The sequence below is a fragment of the Acanthopagrus latus genome, chromosome 9 (assembly GCF_904848185.1).
Source record: "Acanthopagrus latus isolate v.2019 chromosome 9, fAcaLat1.1, whole genome shotgun sequence".
Classification (NCBI taxonomy): Eukaryota; Metazoa; Chordata; class Actinopteri; order Spariformes; family Sparidae; genus Acanthopagrus; species Acanthopagrus latus.
In genome coordinates this window covers 625,200-643,368 of record NC_051047.1, presented here as the reverse complement: position 1 = coordinate 643,368, position 18,169 = coordinate 625,200, and the positions used below count along the sequence as shown (strand labels likewise).

The window sequence follows — 18,169 nt, the reverse complement described above, 5'->3', positions numbered from 1 at the left end:
ATGCTATGCTTATTGCATACTTGGTACACTATTTTTTATATTATGTCCTTATTTTTATTGTATTTTTTGTTTTCTATATTTATAGCCTGTATTGTTGCAGTAATTAGCCTTCATTTTTATGCACCAAACACCAGCAAATTCTTTCCTCTCAAAATGGAGTGACATTTCACTGTCCCCTATTGCACGTTTATAGTTCTGTATAATATTTTATAGTTTTGTAAATTTAGTAAACTTTGTAATAAATGGCAAAACATTAAATGTTTTTTGTGTTGACTGTAGAATACCTGAAATGAAACATTCCAACCTGCTGGAAAGCTTTTGTGCCAGCTTTTCTCAAATATTGGTTACAGTGGTTGTTTAGTATGCCTGCCTACACAGATTTGTTTTTGTTATAGAATGAGTGGCTTTCAGAATTAAGTGTCAATGTATACCCTCAAACGTTAACTTGGCAATTATTGTCTAAGAATACAATGCATCAGTAAAACTGAGGAATGGTAAATATATGGAATAATAATCATAATAATGAAATATATGACATAAATAACAAACAGGGTTTCAACTAAACATTAAGAAGTGGGGAAGCTCTGCCCCCAAAATGAAGATGACATCTCATTACCCCGCGCTTTTGATCATGTCTTTTGTTTTGATTGAGGGACTCTTGGCAGCAAAAATTATATACTGTGATTTTAGTGTTGGTATTTGTTAGCTACAACCGCCTTTTTTAAAAGTACCCTGCGTGTATAATCTAATCTAGTTTATGGCCTACAGTAAAGCCTTTAAATTGTGAAAAAGTTCCAGGTTTGAGCTCCTGTATTTTTTGACAGCTCAAAAATCTTAGTTGGTTGGTGCCATTTGAATAGGTAATTAGCTTTCATTAAAGAAAACATGCATTTAATATGTTTATAATCTTAAGTGTTAATTTGTCTTGGACCAAGCTGAGTGTGAAGGTGGACTAGCTGTATATTTCCCAATGGTTTCCCTGGCAACAGAATACAGTTTTTCCCTTAGTATTAGAGTTGTAGCAGGGGAGTGTCTTGTCTGCAGGGAACATGAAGACTTTGAGTACATAAATATGAGGTGTTGCCCCTTCTTCGACCCTGGGATTTATGCCTATTTAATTTGACAAACAAGCTATTATTTTATGTGACGATTTGCATCCACTCTCATTTTCTCTGCAATTTACTTGCACCACCACAGTGTTGTATTATCAAACAGTACCTGAATTTTACATTTTCAGTGGTAAAATAATGATATTTATCATGATCTTTTATGAATAATTATTGTTGATGGTCTTTATTATCTCTGCAGGACTCTGTCAACTGTCTTTAATTGACAACTGTTGTGTCATAGTGCCCCACGCATACAGTAGGCTGGCCTCCATGATGAATGGTTGGTCCATGTAGATGTTTTTTATCAACATGGCTCGACAAAATATTGTTTATTTCAGAAATGAGTGTTTTCTTGCGTTTTCCCAACAAATAACTGCGATTGCTGTAGCGTTACTGTGTAACACACATGTGAAGTTGCAGGACAGTTTTTTTTTCCCTCCTGTGAGATAAACTTGAATCCATTGCTTGCTTCATTCACACGATGCTTGTTGTTGTTGTAATGGTTGAACTGACATATTCAGGTAAGCGTAAAGTTCCTCGTTTATATTCTCAGTGATTTACTTGTGTGTGAGAATTGGTCTGGATATACTTAAGTTACAAGCCTAGGTCCTTGGTTTGTAAGCTTTAAGAAGTGTATGAAAGTGAAAAAGACTATAATGTTAGTTTCTGAATTTTTTACTTAATCGTCTTGTCCTCTGACAGGCTTTAAACACAGGTCTGTTGATTGACCTCTACAGGGTTTCTGCGGGGTCTTAAAGGGTTAGGTTAGTCTTAAATATGTCCATATTTTGCATATAGGTCTTAACTTACATTTAGTTAGGTCTTAAATATGTATGCTCATTTACCACTTCCATCGTCAGCTTTTTTTGGTTTTGTGGTGGTGAGATTCAGAGTTAGTTCCATGTTTTGTACTTCTTTCTGAAGTAACCAAGAACGTAAGTGGCATTTTGCCAACAGACTGGTCAGAATTTATCACTACACAGTTTGCCAGTCCCGGAAAGACTTTGACAGCGGAATCTGCTACAATTATGGGAAAATGTCAGTTTAACAAGTGTTGGCATGAATAACCAGAATTCAGTCAGTTAAAAGCCATACCTAAAAATGAATTTGAAGTGCAGTGTACATTCTGCAAGAGGACCCTAAACTAGGGCACACTTGGTGTGAAAGCGCTGGTGTCACACACAAAATAAGAAAAACACCAGTTAGCTTCTAAAAGTCTCCAGCGAAGTCACAGTATCACACACTTGGAAGAAATCATCTTTGGTTGAAAGCAGAGGTGCTGTGGATTTTGAACACCGTTGCTAAATATTTTGGCAACAGATTTGGATGTAAAAAGTTGGTTATTTTTAAAAGTAATTCTGGGACGGCACTTTTCCTTATTTTTTTGTATTCTGTGTAGGTCTTAAATTTAGTTCAAAATGGACTTAAAAGGTCATAAAAAGTCTGAAATTTGACTTCTTCAAACCTGCAGAAACCCTGCTGTAGCTTTATGAAGTGTCCCTAGTGAGCCTAGCTGACCTCCCCACTCCTCCGCTTATCTCTTCCACTCTCCTTTGTCTTGTCCTTCTCCTCTCCTGCTCCTCTGCCCATCTCTCGTAAAAATAATAACAATTCAGCAACGGCATTGAGCAGTTTTAACCGTAAAGGTGTGACACTGCACTATTACAGACTATTCAAAATTTTGAACAGTGTCGAATTTAGAAAGGCTAACTAATGAAATACAGGAAGATTTTCAAGTAATGTGCATTTAGAAAAAATATATCAGGATATCTATATTTTGGGTAATATTTTGTGCATTTTTTGTTCTATATTGAATCATAAAGTTTACATGTTGATGTGTATGTTTTTTTTCTGTTTACACAGCACAGAGTACCTGTCCTGAATGGCTATGGAGTGGTGTTGGCTTCAGACTGGATGACGGGGTCTACAGAGAGGACAGGGTCACACAGATTCTAAAGCAGCAGCGGGCTTTTCCTTGACGTACATTGACTGGCAGTGACAGTGCATTCACAGCTGACCTCTCTACTCACATATGCTGTCTGTGTCTGTCCCCTTACTTCCCCTAACCTCCTCCTCCCTTCATCATCTTTTTTGTTTGCTTACTTCTCTAATTTGACTTTGCACTCTGTTGCTTCTGAACTCTTGATAATTTTACGGGAACTCCTTCTTTCATCTTTGAGTTCTTGTGACCTTTGACCTGCCTCTCACTGGGCCCAGGATGAGCTGGCTGAGCAGGCTGAACCCACGGGGTCCAGGGAGTCGCTCTGGCCGGAGCACCACCCCCTCCAGCCCCTGCACTGCTGACCCAGAGACCTGCCTTATGGTTTTTAAAAACCACTGGAGACAGGTGAGCTGGAGACACACCTAATTGATTCATGGTTATAGAATAATTTTGCCGTGTAACATTTTACTCATCAACCTCATAGCTGAGACACAGAATTTCCTGGACTCGCTTTTCCATAAAATGTGCAGGATAGCCACACAGGCCATCAGAAAAGTTGCTAAACAAGTCCCCAGTTGAAATATCATCCAGAACACTTATTTGAAAAAAGGATTTACAACAATTGTGTGTGCACACAGTTGAACATTTCACCCGTTTTTGCCTTCAAAATAACTGTCTGAATTACTATATTAAAAAGGGCATTTTTTCTGTAACACAGCTCGCATTACTCAGCTAGTTGCAAAGCTGTTGTCACAAACTTTGCTGCATTCCCAGTCTGCTGCTTCTAATGACCAAAAGGAATCAAATCAAAATAGAATGCCCACCTAGGGAATGTTTTCCACCCCTCATTACTTCTTATCTGTGTTATAACTCATTCATATATGAACACACAAACGTTAATATTCCTGTCAACCCTAGAACGTTCCCAAGAATCACCAAGTTTGTGAGTTTTCTTCAGTATCAAAATAATGTAGCAATAGTTGTCTTGACATTCATCAGCACACTGCAAACAGGATCTGCTGATAGGCAAAACTTTTAATGGTGCAGGCACAATCTGAGATTTTGAAAACCCATGCTTTAACGTGTTTATGTTAAGTTACTGTAACTACTTTATTCTTTTGAAAAAATGTTTGTATTGTAATTAATGTAAAGAAACTGTGAACAATTATCACATTGATCTTTTTTTGTCCAACAGACCAGAGATATTCAGTTTTACATGTAGATTAAACAGGGCAATATAGAAAATCTTTCACATTTCACATTCACATTTAAGATCATTCAGTGTATTTTTTGATTCTGTTGATGGAGTAATCTGTCAATAATTTCAGCATTAAATCTGTTACACCTATCCACTACAAAAGTGATTTACAGTGGCTGTAAAAATATTTGCATATTGTTGATGGGAAGCATATGTTCAGGTTAACAGTAGGGGTGTAGATTGCAAGTTTCATCACAATACGATATTATGTTCATTCTTTGGCCAGCTATTTGATATTTGCCGATAAGTCTGCCACAACTGAAAAAAGGCCTCTTGGATGAGAGGCGAATCGTTTTCAAGAAACTGTCCAGTTGCCTATGATATAGCATAAATCATAAAAGATTTACCAATTCCGCTAGCATTGCCAGCCATTGCCACCATAGCCACGTGCACACCAGAGCCAATCACTAAAGAGCCCACCTCCATGCCCCACCTCCTGAGTTGACGTATGCACTGGTGCGTCCAAATCACGTGACTAATTTAAGATGACGTAGCAGCAAGACACAGCCTCCGTGAGTCTTTGTTCTGACATATGGGTTGGTGCGGCCTTCAAACTATATACCAGTTTTTAAATCGGACTTGTGATGTCTGCCATGCTTTTTCATGAACACGTTTGCTGTGCGTTCGGTGCAGGAAGAGATGATAATGATGGGCTTCTCTCAAGAAAGTGGCAAGCAAGAAGTGTTTGCAAGCAAAAAAAAACCTGTGCTACTCCCTTTCCAATTGGTGGAAAAAGGCACCACTCCAACCAATCACAAAACTATATGGCAATCCACGTGATTTGGTTGCTGAGGAACAGGGCGAAGTTGTGGGAGGGTGGCAAAAGAGTGACAGCAACAGTGACGATAGTGATAGCGAGTTTTGAGAGTTGAGAGATTTGTGACATTTGGCATGTATAGTTAGTGTGTTATGTAGTGTTTTTAGTGTGTCGCGGAGTCATTTTTTTGTTTAATGAGTCAAAACAATGAGGAGACGGCTGAATGTGGAGCATTCATTGAGCTGAAAGGAGCTGAGGGAGGCCTGAGACTGAGGCATTGCTTGCATTTAAATATAATCAGTTACAAATAACTTTGTAAATTTCAAACCCTTATGCACAGATTTAGTAAACAACAATTTTATTTGCGTTATACAGTGGGTACAGAAAGTTTTCAGACCCCTTTAAATTTTTCACTCTTTGTTTCATTGCAGCCATTTGCTAAAATCAAAAAAGTTCATTTTATTTTCATTTAATGTACACTCAGCACCCCATATTGACAGAAAAAAACAGAAATGTAGACATTTTTGAAAATGTGTTGAAAAAGAAAAACTGAAATATCACATCGTCATAAGTATTCAGACCCTTTGCTCAGTATTGAGTAGAAGCACCCTTTTGAGCTAGTACAGCCATGAGTCTTCTTGGGAATGATGCAACAAGTTTTTCACACCTGGATTTGGGGATTCTCTGCCATTCTTCCTTGCAGATCCTCTTCAGTTCTGTCAGGTTGGATGGTGAACGTTGGTGGACAGCCATGGTCACAGAGTTGTTTTCCGAAGCCACTCCTTTGTTATTTTAGCTGTGTGCTTAGGGTCATTGTCTTGTTGGAAGGTGAACCTTCGGCCTAGTCTGAGGTCCTGAGCACTCTGGAAGAGGTTTTCTTCCAGGATATCTCTGTACTTGGCCGCATTCATCTTTCCTTCAGTTGCAACCAGTCGTCCTGTCCCCGCAGCTTAAAAACACCCCCATAGCATGATGCTGCCACCACCATGTTTCAGTGTTGGGATTGTATTGGGAAGGTGATGAGCTGTGCCTGGTTTTCTCCACAGATACAGCTTAGAATTAACGCCAAAATGTTCAATCTTGGTCTCATCAGACCAGAGAATCTTATTTCTCATAGTCTGGGAGTCCTTCATGTGTTTTTTGGCAAACTCAATGCGGGATTTCATATGTCTTGCACTGAGGAGAGGCTTCCGTCAGGCCACTCTGCCATAAAGCCCCGACTGGTGGAGGGCTGCAGTGATAATTGACTTTGTGGAACTTTCTCCCATCTCCCTACTGCATCTCTGGAGCTCAGCCACAGTGATCTTTGGGTTCTTCTTTACCTCTCTCACCAAGGCTCTTCTCACTGTAAGTGATAAAAATGGTTTGTTAAACATATTTGTGATTTTAGGTCCATTGTGTTAATACAGTATGGCAAAATGAAAAAATAACTGTACAGTCACACACGTGGGTTGTGCTGAGAAATAATGACTCCAAGCAAGGCAAGGTAAATAGTTTTTAAGGTGAAATATAATGACAAAATCAAAAGTAGTCAAAAACGGCCAATTATATCATGGAATATCGAATTTCACAGCAAACCTAAATATCCCTGACGTCCTTCAAACACAGCCTCATTTGGCTATCCATGAAAAAGCTACTTAACCTCCCACTTTTCTATAGGAATACATACTTCCTATGGGCACTGCACTAGTTTTTAAAACACTAAGAAGGCTCGACACAACATGAATCTTTGCTCGTATTATCACCAGGGTCTCCACACATGAGCACGAGCATTGAGGACATTGTGTGCACATACATACTTCCTACGGGCAATGCACTAGTTTTATAAATGCAAATGCTTTAGTTAACTTAAAGAGCCCTTGCTGACTTTTTCAATTACTAACATAAACCACAAAGATCTATGTACATCCTATAGAACAAACTTAAATTTCTCTTTTTTTTATACATTAAAGCAGGATTTTAGGGCAAACCTTTATTCATACTTGTGTTGTATATTCAATATAATTTTTAACATTAATTAAAACATTAAGTTCTCACTGATATAAATATCAGTGAGAACTTAATAACAACCATGGTCACTACTTAACATATTCTTAAGTGCTAATGCAGTACAGTCTTCCTTCATCATAGCTTTCCACTACACCTTGGGATATACATTTTACTAATTCACATCAAAATAAAAATATTCTGTTGTTAGAACAAAACAAATGGAAATTATTCCATGTTTTTCTTAGCATATATTGTACAAGTAAAATAAAAGAAGACCTTTGCACGTAATTGACAGAGTTTGGTATCATAGATTACTATGGGATCTCTATAACAGTCAAGTGCATGTCCTTCAGTTTTTTTTCCGTTGAGATATTTTTCTTTGAAAAAAACAACTGATGGGCATGTTCAGGAGACGAAATGCTTACAACTAATGGACAAGGTTTGTCAGGAGAGGAACCTCACTCTGTTAAGATTTCCACGGCTCTAACATATTGTCTCCTAGGATCAAAGGTGCAGTGTCTTTATACAGAGCAACTTCAGCAAGGGCTAGCTGTCTGGAGGTCTTGTCTTGACAGACAAAATATCTCTTTGGTGTACTCTTGTAAGCTGATGATTAATTAACTCATTCACTTGTTTGCAACATTGACTCAATAACACATTCCACAAGAAGGGAAACTGCTGTACACCAAGGCTGGGTATTGTTAAGACCCTCATGATTCCATTCGATTTTGATTCTTTAGGTTGCAGTTCGATTCAATATCGAATCAATTCAATATTGATTTAATGCTTCGATATCGATTCAGCAGTAAGTAGTAATAAACAAATAATTAATTAGAGTACCTGTTGATAATTTTTAAATTCAAAAAAGTAATCTTAAATTATAAATCTTTCCTCTAGGAAGTTCTAGTTCAAATTGAAATGTAAACAAATGCAGTGGCAAGACAGAGCAGTATGCCTGACATTGGCTACCCACCTCTGCACCTCCGATGGTGTTTTGGCAATGCATCATCCTCCGACCCCTGAGCGGGGTTGCGGGCAAGGCGCTTCCAGCTGCTGGAGGCGGGGGCCGAGAGGCATCCGGCGAGGTACAGGGGGTGGTCGGGGGCTGCTGCTTGCCTGAATTGTTTCAGAGGATTTTTAAATATTGAATAGGGAAAAAATATATTGCAATGCAATGATGAATCAGTATTTTTAACCACCTCCACTGTACTGAGCCTGGGACACAGACGTTTGGTCACCAGATGAGGTGTTTCCTCATCCTGTGCCACTGTGCCATTCTGTAGATGATATAAACAAAAAAAAGCAAATGGAAAGCACTTCAACAATGACAAATGTAGTGAATATATAATTAAAGGTCCCGTATTACACAGCTGTCAGGTCCAACAGCTCTGTATTCGATAGCATTGCCCCAAACCCATCCCTGGTCCTGAACTTCAGCTGTCTAAAAGTGGCTCTACAGAGCTCTATTCAGAGCAGTCTGTTTCTGTGCCTGCACCTTTCAATGCTAATAAGCTCCATCTGTCAACGCCTACTTGGAGAGCCCTTCCTGCTACCTCACTCTCAGTGAGAGGATTCCCCTTGTGTTACCAGTTAGCATATGCACTAATGTTTACGGTGGATGTATATATGTATTGCTATGGCTCACTGAGATTTTTTTCATTCAACCGAACCAGTTTGACCCAGAATCTGACAAGGAAGGAGAGGCTTCTGTACAAGTACAGACACTGTGGCTGCAGAACGTTTCAGAATGGTTTGTGTGCCTGTATGATATTAGTTTGTTTGTATGTGTTGTTACTTTTACTACCATGAAACTACTGGCTAACAACTAGCGAAAGCGGGGTTTGTCTCCAACTCAGTCTCCAAACTCTTGGACACTGTTTGCATCATCTCTGTCTCCAGTCTGCACGTTTCCAAACTTTTTACTGTGACAACCAAGCTCCATCGTAATATCATTAACATTAAACTTGCTTCAAACGCCATTGCATAGTGGACCGAAGCGGAGCTAACTAGTTAGCCGATTTCCAGCTGACTTCACCATACTCGTAGGCAACTGTATATACTATCAAACTGCAGCAACGCGTTTCTGTGGCTCGGGTGCAGTTGCTGGTTGGGACCGATCCTTTTACGAGGGTCAGTATTGAAGCAAAGCCAGCTTTGTCCTGACCTTCGTTACTGAAGCAGTCTGATGTGAAACGATTAGCTTACACACAAGCTAACACGAACCGCAGCCGGCACCTTGTCTTAAAATATGAAACACAACCACTGATGTTGATTTTTACAACCAACAACAGAGCTATTTTCGTGTCTAGCTTTAAGCGACGACATTGTGAAACACTGCTGTCTCACTGCTGGACACACCAAACTTCACCTGGGGGATGAACGCCCCCCTCTCGGATATCTCCTATCACCGTGCAGAGGAGGGCGGCCTATGATAATGCCTATGATTCTGAACAGCCTGTCGGAGCGCCGTGTTACCAGTGGGTGGGCTGCAGAGACCATACAGGAATCGCATGTTTTCCTCATTCTGGGAGTTGGCAGGCTCAGGGAGGACCAGCTTATACAGTGGGGCAAATAAGTATTTAGTCAACCACTAATTGTGCAATTTCTCCCACTTGAAAAGATTAGAGAGGCCTGTAATTGTCAACATGGGTAAACCTCAACCATGCGAGACAGAATGTGGAAAAAAAAAAAACAGAAAATCACATTGTTTGATTTTTAAAGAATTTATTTGCAAATCATGGTGGAAAATAAGTATTTGGTCAATACCAAAAGTTCATCTCAATACTTTGTTATGTACCCTTTGTTGGCAATAACGGAGGCCAAACGTTTTCTGTAACTCTTCACAAGCTTTTCACACACTGTTGCTGGTATTTTGGCCCATTCCTCCATGCAGATCTCCTCTAGAGCAGTGATGTTTTGGGGCTGTCGTTGGGCAACACGGACTTTCAACTCCCTCCACAGATTTTCTATGGGGTTGTGATCTGGAGACTGGCTAGGCCACTCCAGGACCTTGAAATGCTTCTTACGAAGCCACTCCTTTGTTGCCCTGGCTGTGTGTTTGGGATCATTGTCATGCTGAAAGACCCAGCCACGTCTCATCTTCAATGCCCTTGCTGATGGAAGGAGATTTTCACTCAAAATCTCTCGATACATGGCCCCATTCATTCTTTCCGTTACACAGATCAGTCGTCCTGGTCCCTTTGCAGAAAAACAGCCCCAAAGCATGATGTTTCCACCCCCCTGCTTCACAGTGGGTATGGTGTTCTTCGGATGCAATTCAGTATTCTTTCTCCTCCAAACACAAGAACCTGTGTTTCTACCAAAAAGTTCTATTTTGGTTTCATCTGACCATAACACATTCTCCCAGTCCTCTTCTGGATCATCCAAATGCTCTCTAGCGAACCGCAGACGGGCCTGGACGTGTACTGGCTTCAGCAGGGGGACACGTCTGGCAGTGCAGGATTTGAGTCCCTGGCGGCGCATTGTGTTACTGATAGTAGCCTTTGTTACTGTGGTCCCAGCTCTCTGTAGGTCATTCACTAGGTCCCCCCGTGTGGTTCTGGGATTTTTGCTCACCGTTCTTATCATTTTGACGCCACGGGGTGAGATCTTGCATGGAGCCCCAGATCGAGGGAGATTATCAGTGGTCTTGTATGTCTTCCATTTTCTAATAATTGCTCCCACAGTTGATTTCTTTACACCAAGCGTTTTACCTATTGCAGATTCAGTCTTCCCAGCCTGGTGCAGGTCTACAATTTTGTCTCTGGTGTCCTTCGACAGCTCTTTGGTCTTGGCCATAGTGGAGTTTGGAGTGTGACTGACTGAGGTCTTTTATACCGATAATGAGTTAAAACAGGTGCCATTAATACAGGTAACGAGTGGAGCCTCGTTAGACCTCATTAGAAGAAGTTAGACCTCTTTGACAGCCAGAAATCTTGCTTCTTTGTAGCTGACCAAATACTTATTTTCCACTCTAATTTGGAAATAAATTCTTTAAAAATCAAACAATGTGATTTTCTGTTTTTTTTTTCCACATTCTGTCTCTCATGGTTGAGGTTTACCCATGTTGACAATTACAGGCCTCTCTAATCTTTTCAAGTAGGAGAACTTGCACAATTGGTGGTTGACTAAATACTTATTTGCCCCACTGTATCTGTAGAGACCAGAGAAAACGTGTTTTTTATGATATGGGACCTTTAATGTATGGTGGTTTTTTTTCTAAAAGATTACTACAAATAGACAAAATATGATTTTACTTTCTGGTCCCACAGTTCTGCAGCCTCATGCATGAGACTAAGAAGATGCATTTTGTCTCCTCCTCACTTATGATTTCAGCTTCTTAAACCTTTGCTTTAAGGCAGATGTTTTATGCAGGACTTGCTACACACACACTTATCGCTGTTTAGACTAATTTGCCATTGTCTACTTAAAAAAAAACAGCTGGAACACGTCAATTGAACTCTTCCCGCGTGTGCTCACATCCTGTTTTAGTTTGTGTTGTGGAATTCCAAGCAACTTCAGCTTCTCTTTCAAAATGCAGAGGGGAAAATGCTGCAGTGGAAAAATGACATGATCCATCCCACTTTTCCCAAAAGACACACTGCATCTGCACATTTCATGCCTTTCTGTGTAGCCAAGTTTATATATGTCCGAAGCACTTCATGTGTGGTGATAGGTTTGCCTTGAGGCTTTTTGTAGCAAACGTATGTTCCTCTCCTTGCATGCAACTTCCAAAGCTGTGCCAAGATTTGCTCCTGTGTGTGTTGTTTAAAACATCTATCTGAAGAACACAATTCTTCAGTCAGTGTAAATATGATGACAGGTCACAGTTGCATTTCATACTGTTTCATACATACTTGTCTTGTACATGAAATCCATCCATCTGTAGTTAAAGCGACTTGTTCTGCAATCAGTAACTCATGTTCAATCTTATCTTAAACCTGACTGTACAGACTCACTATGCAATTTTCACTGAAGTTCTGTCTTGAAGGGATGATATATTTTGGCTCCAGAGTGAGCAGTAATTCTTGAAAACACTGTTAGGCAACACTTTATGGTCAAAGCTAGTAGTGAACATCACCTGACATACTAGCAGTAAAATTAGTTCTCTAAAATCCAAAATATTCAAAATATGGGAATTTCAAAATGAAGGTGTGAAGGTGAATGGCAGTGATATGAATCATTGTTATCACTTTCATGGATGCTATATGATCATGGATCATTAAATTGATATATCCATCCATATTGATGTATCATTACACCCCTAGTTAACATCAAATTAAGTTGAGATTCTTCTTGTTTTAGTCAGTGTGTTTACATGACACACAAGAAAAGAAAAGGAGAATTACTGCATTAGTCTGACTATGATCGGATTTTTAAGATGCATGTATACACCTTAGTCTGACTAAAATCGGACCGGATCGGATTTTGCATAGTCTGATTAATACACCTAAATTATTCGACTGATAGTGGCATTACTCTTGCATGTATATGTTACATCAGATCGGATCGGATTTTTGCGTTCTGCACAGGCTCGAAATTTTTTTTTTTACCGGGGCTGTAAACTGGAAGTAGAAGGGCAGCGGCGGCTTTTCTCCGAAATAACCGCAAGCAAGAGCGCAATTGTGCATTGTTGTGTTTTCTGTGGAGTTTTGTCATTTGTGTAGTTTATTTTTAATTTACATGTTTCAATTAAATGTTTATGTTAAATCAGAGATAAAAATGCTGCAAGTAACACTTACTGAGAAACGTTTGAGGTTCAGAAGCCCAATAGTGTAGTGCCTCTTTAAGAAAAGAGTGTGCCGTGGGTCCGTGACAGGTGTTTACCCCGTGAAAAGGAAGAGAGAGATTAGTTAGGGCGCGAGCAAGGAACCTGCGAGGACCCTATTGTTTTTCAAATGATTCTTTATTTTTTTATTTTTATTTATTTATTTTTTTTCTTCGGACAAAATGATTGCATTTTTCACTGCCTGGACATACCCCAAAACTCACCAAACTTGGAATACAAGTCACACCTGGTGAAAAATTTTATAATCTATTGTCGTCCTGAATTTCCACCACATTCAAAAACCTCATATCCACGTGTTCAGCGAATTGTGATGAGTCTTGTGATGTAGGCCACGCCCATTTCCGCCTACCGTTTTTTTTTCCGCTACGTTGCAAAATGTCGAAAACCTACTTTTTCGAACTCCTCCCAGGCGATTTCACCGATTTGCACACAGCATCTGTGGACCCTCCTGACAAAAAGTTATCAAAAGACTTGTAATAGAAAATTTAGTTTTTAAGTTATTAAATAATAACTTCCTGCAGATTTGGTTTCAAACAGGAAGTGTTGCATATCTCGACAATGGTGCGTTTGGTTGACATGAAACTTAGGATACTACTTTAACATGAGCCCCTGCGGGTCTCTGCAAAATTGTTGTCGATGACCACAAGGTGGTGCCCTTTACATTTAAATATTTTATATCTCCGCACGGGTTGGGCGGAGTGACACGAAATTTGGTATAATTATTGCCACTGCCCTTGTGAGGATATCTGTCTAAGGACTTACCAATCTGCCACTAGATGGCGCTCTGATGCCAGTTCAAAATTATATTTGGCCCTGTGCCCACACCATAACACTTATGGAAATGAAATTCATAGGGGTGGTATAGACTAGCCCCTGCAACTTACACACCAAATACGACCAGCAGGTGGCGCTGTTTTCCATGTGAAAGCGTTTTTGGCCCATAACTCACACATAATGTGTCACATATTGTCAAACCTTATATCTATATGTTCCCTGCAGTCAGCTGAATTATTTGGTGTAGGCCATGCCCACTTTCGAGCTAATTTTCGATTCGCAAAATCGGACAAATGAAAAACCTACTTTTTCAAACTCCTCCTAGGCAATTTGACCAATTTGCACTAAACTTTGCGTGAAGCATCCATGGACCCTCCTGACAAAAAGTTATCAGAAGAATTTTGATAGTCCATAAAACGCCCGAAATTTAAAACAACAGATCCTGCATATTGTGTTGAAAGCAGACAATCTTGCACATCTTTACAAAATACTGTCTGATTATCACGTAAACACTATATACATAGAAATGTAGTACATCTTGTTGGCTTTCAGCTGATGGTCCTATTTCAGATGTAGGACTTACACTTTTGGCTGTAGAAGTCCTAGAGTGACAAGCACTCCAACAGCTCGCCTGTAAACCGCAATGTTAATTTTGAGCCTAGGTTTCTGGAGGAGAGCAGACAGGACTTGTTTTGTCTCTCGCTCTGCCACCGTCATTTTTCACTCTCCAGAAATAAAAAATGACATCACAGATTTCTGCAGTGTCTCTTGTGACTTAATATATAAATATTTTGGTGATAACCATGACATTTTTTTCGAAACTGTTCACCTTTTAAAGCTCTTTCAGCTCTCTTACTTTTTAGCTTTCATCATGCAACACACCCCATTAGTTAATCAGTTCTTCTCTGATCTGGTTGGATTCTCTCCCAAGAGAACCAACATTGATAGAGTGGTGGCACACAGACTCCAAAGACCATCAACTCAGTCTTTGTCCGGGGAATCATGCAGCAGTACATGCACTTTTTTCTGACTTCAGCATACATTCTTTAATATTAGCGGGAGCAGGCCACCAAATCATAAAGGACCAGCTTCTTGAACGCAAGGCGTTGCATGTAGAAGCCCTGACGGCAGCATGCCCCAAGGTGCATGGACTGCGAGGGCCCATTCAACGCTGCTTGCAGCTTTAATTTTCTTTGTACTTACTTTCAACCCGGTGTGCAGCCACTTGGTAAGCTCTCTTAATTTCTTGTTTGCTTGTCTGCTTTCATGTAGTATGCTTCATGTTGTCTGCCATCACTATGCTGCATCAATGCACTGTGTTTACGTCCGCTCCCTGTTGTTGTAAGTTAAAGAAAACACGATAACGCTATGCTCTGGTAGCTCCAAGGAGTTTATGAAAGTTATAAAAGTTGACGAAATGGCGAAGCTGTGGAACATGAATCGGATTTGTAGCATTGTTGTCCCATCTGTGTTTGTCCATGTTCGTTTTCTTTAGCTTTGTGAGTGTTTGAGTGAAGCACAGGGGTTTGCCGCGGGGCGTCTTGGGAGCTGTAGTTTCCTATTGCAGAGAGAGACTAATTGCTCTTTTGCATAGGTCTTTCGGTAGGATTTGAATATGGTGCATAATGTTTGACTTATTAAACGTGCACGTGGAAATAATTATGAATTATTATTATTATATATTTCTATTTTGATTAATGCATATGATGTTTATTATGCCATTGCTAATTGATATGTAATTTATTATCATGGCTTATTGTTACTGGGCTATTGTGGTGAGTGAGCTGTGATGATTGTGTTATGCACATGAAAGTAAAACGTTGCATTCCTTATGTTTCAGGTTTATTACCTGTTTTCCCTTTTCAAGAAATAAAAGAAACAAAAGTGGAATACTGAGTAATATCCTTTGTTCACCGGGTTGCTCTTTCCGTGGAGATAAAACGGAACATGCATCTAGTTTGGGTAATTATCATGCACACCGAAATATACAAAGATGTAGCTTCGTCTCGCTCTTCATACGCCATCTTTCTCGAATGCCGAGGGAGCTGGTGACGTAAAGAGGTCAGCCGGAGGTGGCTCTCTATTACTGCTAGTTAAAATGGGCACAGCACCACATGGCGTACTGGGCTATGACATGCTTCGGCCAGTAATTCGATTTTCTCACCGGCATGTATACTTGGACAATTACAGTTGTCTGATTGAGCTGCATAGTCGAACTGTAGCTGTAATCTGACTAAGCTGTGCATGTAAACGCACTGAATGATTATCCATCCAAACAAAATGTGTGAAAGTTGACACGTTAAGTTGGCTGTACCAGAGCTGGTGTCAATATTCAGCCAGTCTGTTATAACAGTGTGACTATAACTGTGTGTATATATATAATATAACTGTGTCCCACCACTGGCTGATTTTTATAGGTTAGTGAACTTTGCCAGAGCCTGACTGTTTATTTCCTCTGAGGCAACAAAAGACATAAGAGTGATAAGAGTGCTACTTATGGGGTATGGTAGGTGGCTATGCTGCAACTTAATTGCAACATACCCACAAGATGTTAAAGTGAAACTCTCGCCAAAATGCAACCTAGGCTTTTTTTTGTGAATGTATGAGTCAAACCTTCATGTGACGAAAGAGGCACTTTTAAGCTTTGCCAGGTTTCCTCAATAAGCTCCATGCTCAAGTCTTCACCCCACCGTTCTTTCAGATGGTGGAGAGAGTTACCTTCCATTTCCTGTAATATACTGTCAAGCTGAGAGACACAACCTGGTATGTGGGGCTTAAGCTTCAGACATTTATCAAGTGGGTAGGCTAGAGGTTTGTGCGGGAATGATGGAAAATATGTACCAGTGAAATTGTGTATTTGAAGGTACCTCAAGAAGTAGGACTTTGGTAGGTTGTACTCTTTCACAAACTGGTCAAAAGAGCCAAACAGTTCATTAATGAGTAGGTCCCCTACACAATGAAATCCCTTCCCAAACCAGGTCTGAAAAGCTGCATCTAACAAAGAGGGTCTATAAAGGGGATTGGCGATAAAAGGCATTGACACCAAAGCTTGCGTAAGGCCAAAGTGTTTATGAAATTGGGTCCACATACGTAGAGTGCCTCTCACAATTGGATTGTCTGTATGAGCCCTTACCGCTAATGGTAATAGGCCACACCACATGGACGCTAAGGAGACTGGTTAACATGCCTGTTGGTCCATAACAGACCAGTTTGGACCTTCTCCTTTCACAAAAGTATTGTGCCAGACAGTCACTTTATGAATATTGGCTGCCCAATAATAATATTAAGTTTGGCAGCGCTAGACCACCATTTCTTTTGCATTTTTCCAGGACATATTTGCGTACGCATGGTATAGTCTTGTTCCAAATGAATGTGCTAATATATTTATCTAGTTCTTTAAGATATGGTTTCAGCAAGAAAATAGGAACTGTCTGAAATAAGTATAGAAATTTTGGTAGAATAACCATCTTAATTGAGTTAATGCGACCGGCCAGAGATAATGGAAGCATTGACCAGTGATTGGTATCCTTCCTAGCTTGATCTATAAGTGGTCTAAAGTTAAGTATAAGAAGGGTTTATAGTGGCGTGTTACCTTGACTCCTAAACATGTCAGGGCGCCTTGTGGCTACATTGTTCTGGAACCAAAGCTCCATGATGACTGGTGAGTGGTCAGAGATGACTATACTATCATATCTACACAATTTAACAGGTGGAAGAATTTTTTTGTCTACAAGGAAAAAATCAATCCTTGAATATGTCTGATGTGCAGTAGAAAAAAAGGAAAACTCCCCCAGTGTTGGATTTTTAAATCTCCAAAGATCTACCACACCACTGGACAGGCAAAACATCTTAATAATATGAGCAGATTTCGAGCGGTCAAGAGAGGGTTGCAGGACAGTATTGAAATCTCCTCCCAGTATTAAGTAATGTGTGCCTGACTCTGGGATGCAACTAAACAGATGCTTATAGAAATCATGGCTGTCCCAATTAGGGGCATAGATATTGACTAAAACCACCGGAAAATTATACAGCCTGCCTTGAACGATAACATAGCGCCCATTTATATCAGCCACTACTTTTGAAGACACAAACTGCACATTTTCCCTATCAAGATAGCTGTTCCTCGACACTTGGAGATAAATTTGGAATGGAAGACTTGTGATACACAACCTCTTTGTAATCTGGAAATATCTGACTTGCATAGATGTGTTTCCTGTAGGAATATTACCTCTGCCTTAAGTTTCATCAGGTGAGAAAATACTTTGCTTCACTTTATGGGGTGATTAAGTCACCTCACATTCCAGCTTACAAATTTTGTTGATGTTCTACTCAACCCATCTGTGAAGGCCATGGGAAAAGGGGACTGACTGATGTCCAGAGAGATTCACCCGGCAATAGATCCACATATCTGGCTCTGGGGAGAAGGGGGGGTGGAAGAAAGAGAGAAAGACAAAGAGCCCAGTGAGAGAAAAAAAACAATAACACAAAACACAAAAAGAACCCCTGATGTAACATGTAACCCCAATTGCTGGCCTCTCCCCAACTGAGAGGC

General features: G+C 40.1%; 1 protein-coding gene across 4 annotated transcripts in view; it reads left to right on the top strand.

Annotated features, from left to right (window-relative positions):
• Window positions 1-18,169, top strand: part of fam160a2 (family with sequence similarity 160 member A2) — an 87,537-nt gene that overhangs the window by 11,512 nt on the left and 57,856 nt on the right. For 2 of the 4 annotated variants that reach the window (XM_037109537.1, XM_037109536.1), the window contains 2 exons: window positions 2,973-3,089; window positions 3,327-3,456. In XM_037109537.1, coding sequence (XP_036965432.1) covers window positions 3,328-3,456 — 129 coding nt within the window. In that variant the 5' untranslated portion in view covers window positions 2,973-3,089; window position 3,327. Of the gene's footprint in view, window positions 1-2,972; window positions 3,457-18,169 lie in introns of all 4 variants that reach the window. The other 2 variants (XM_037109535.1, XM_037109534.1) reach the window with 2 other exon arrangements.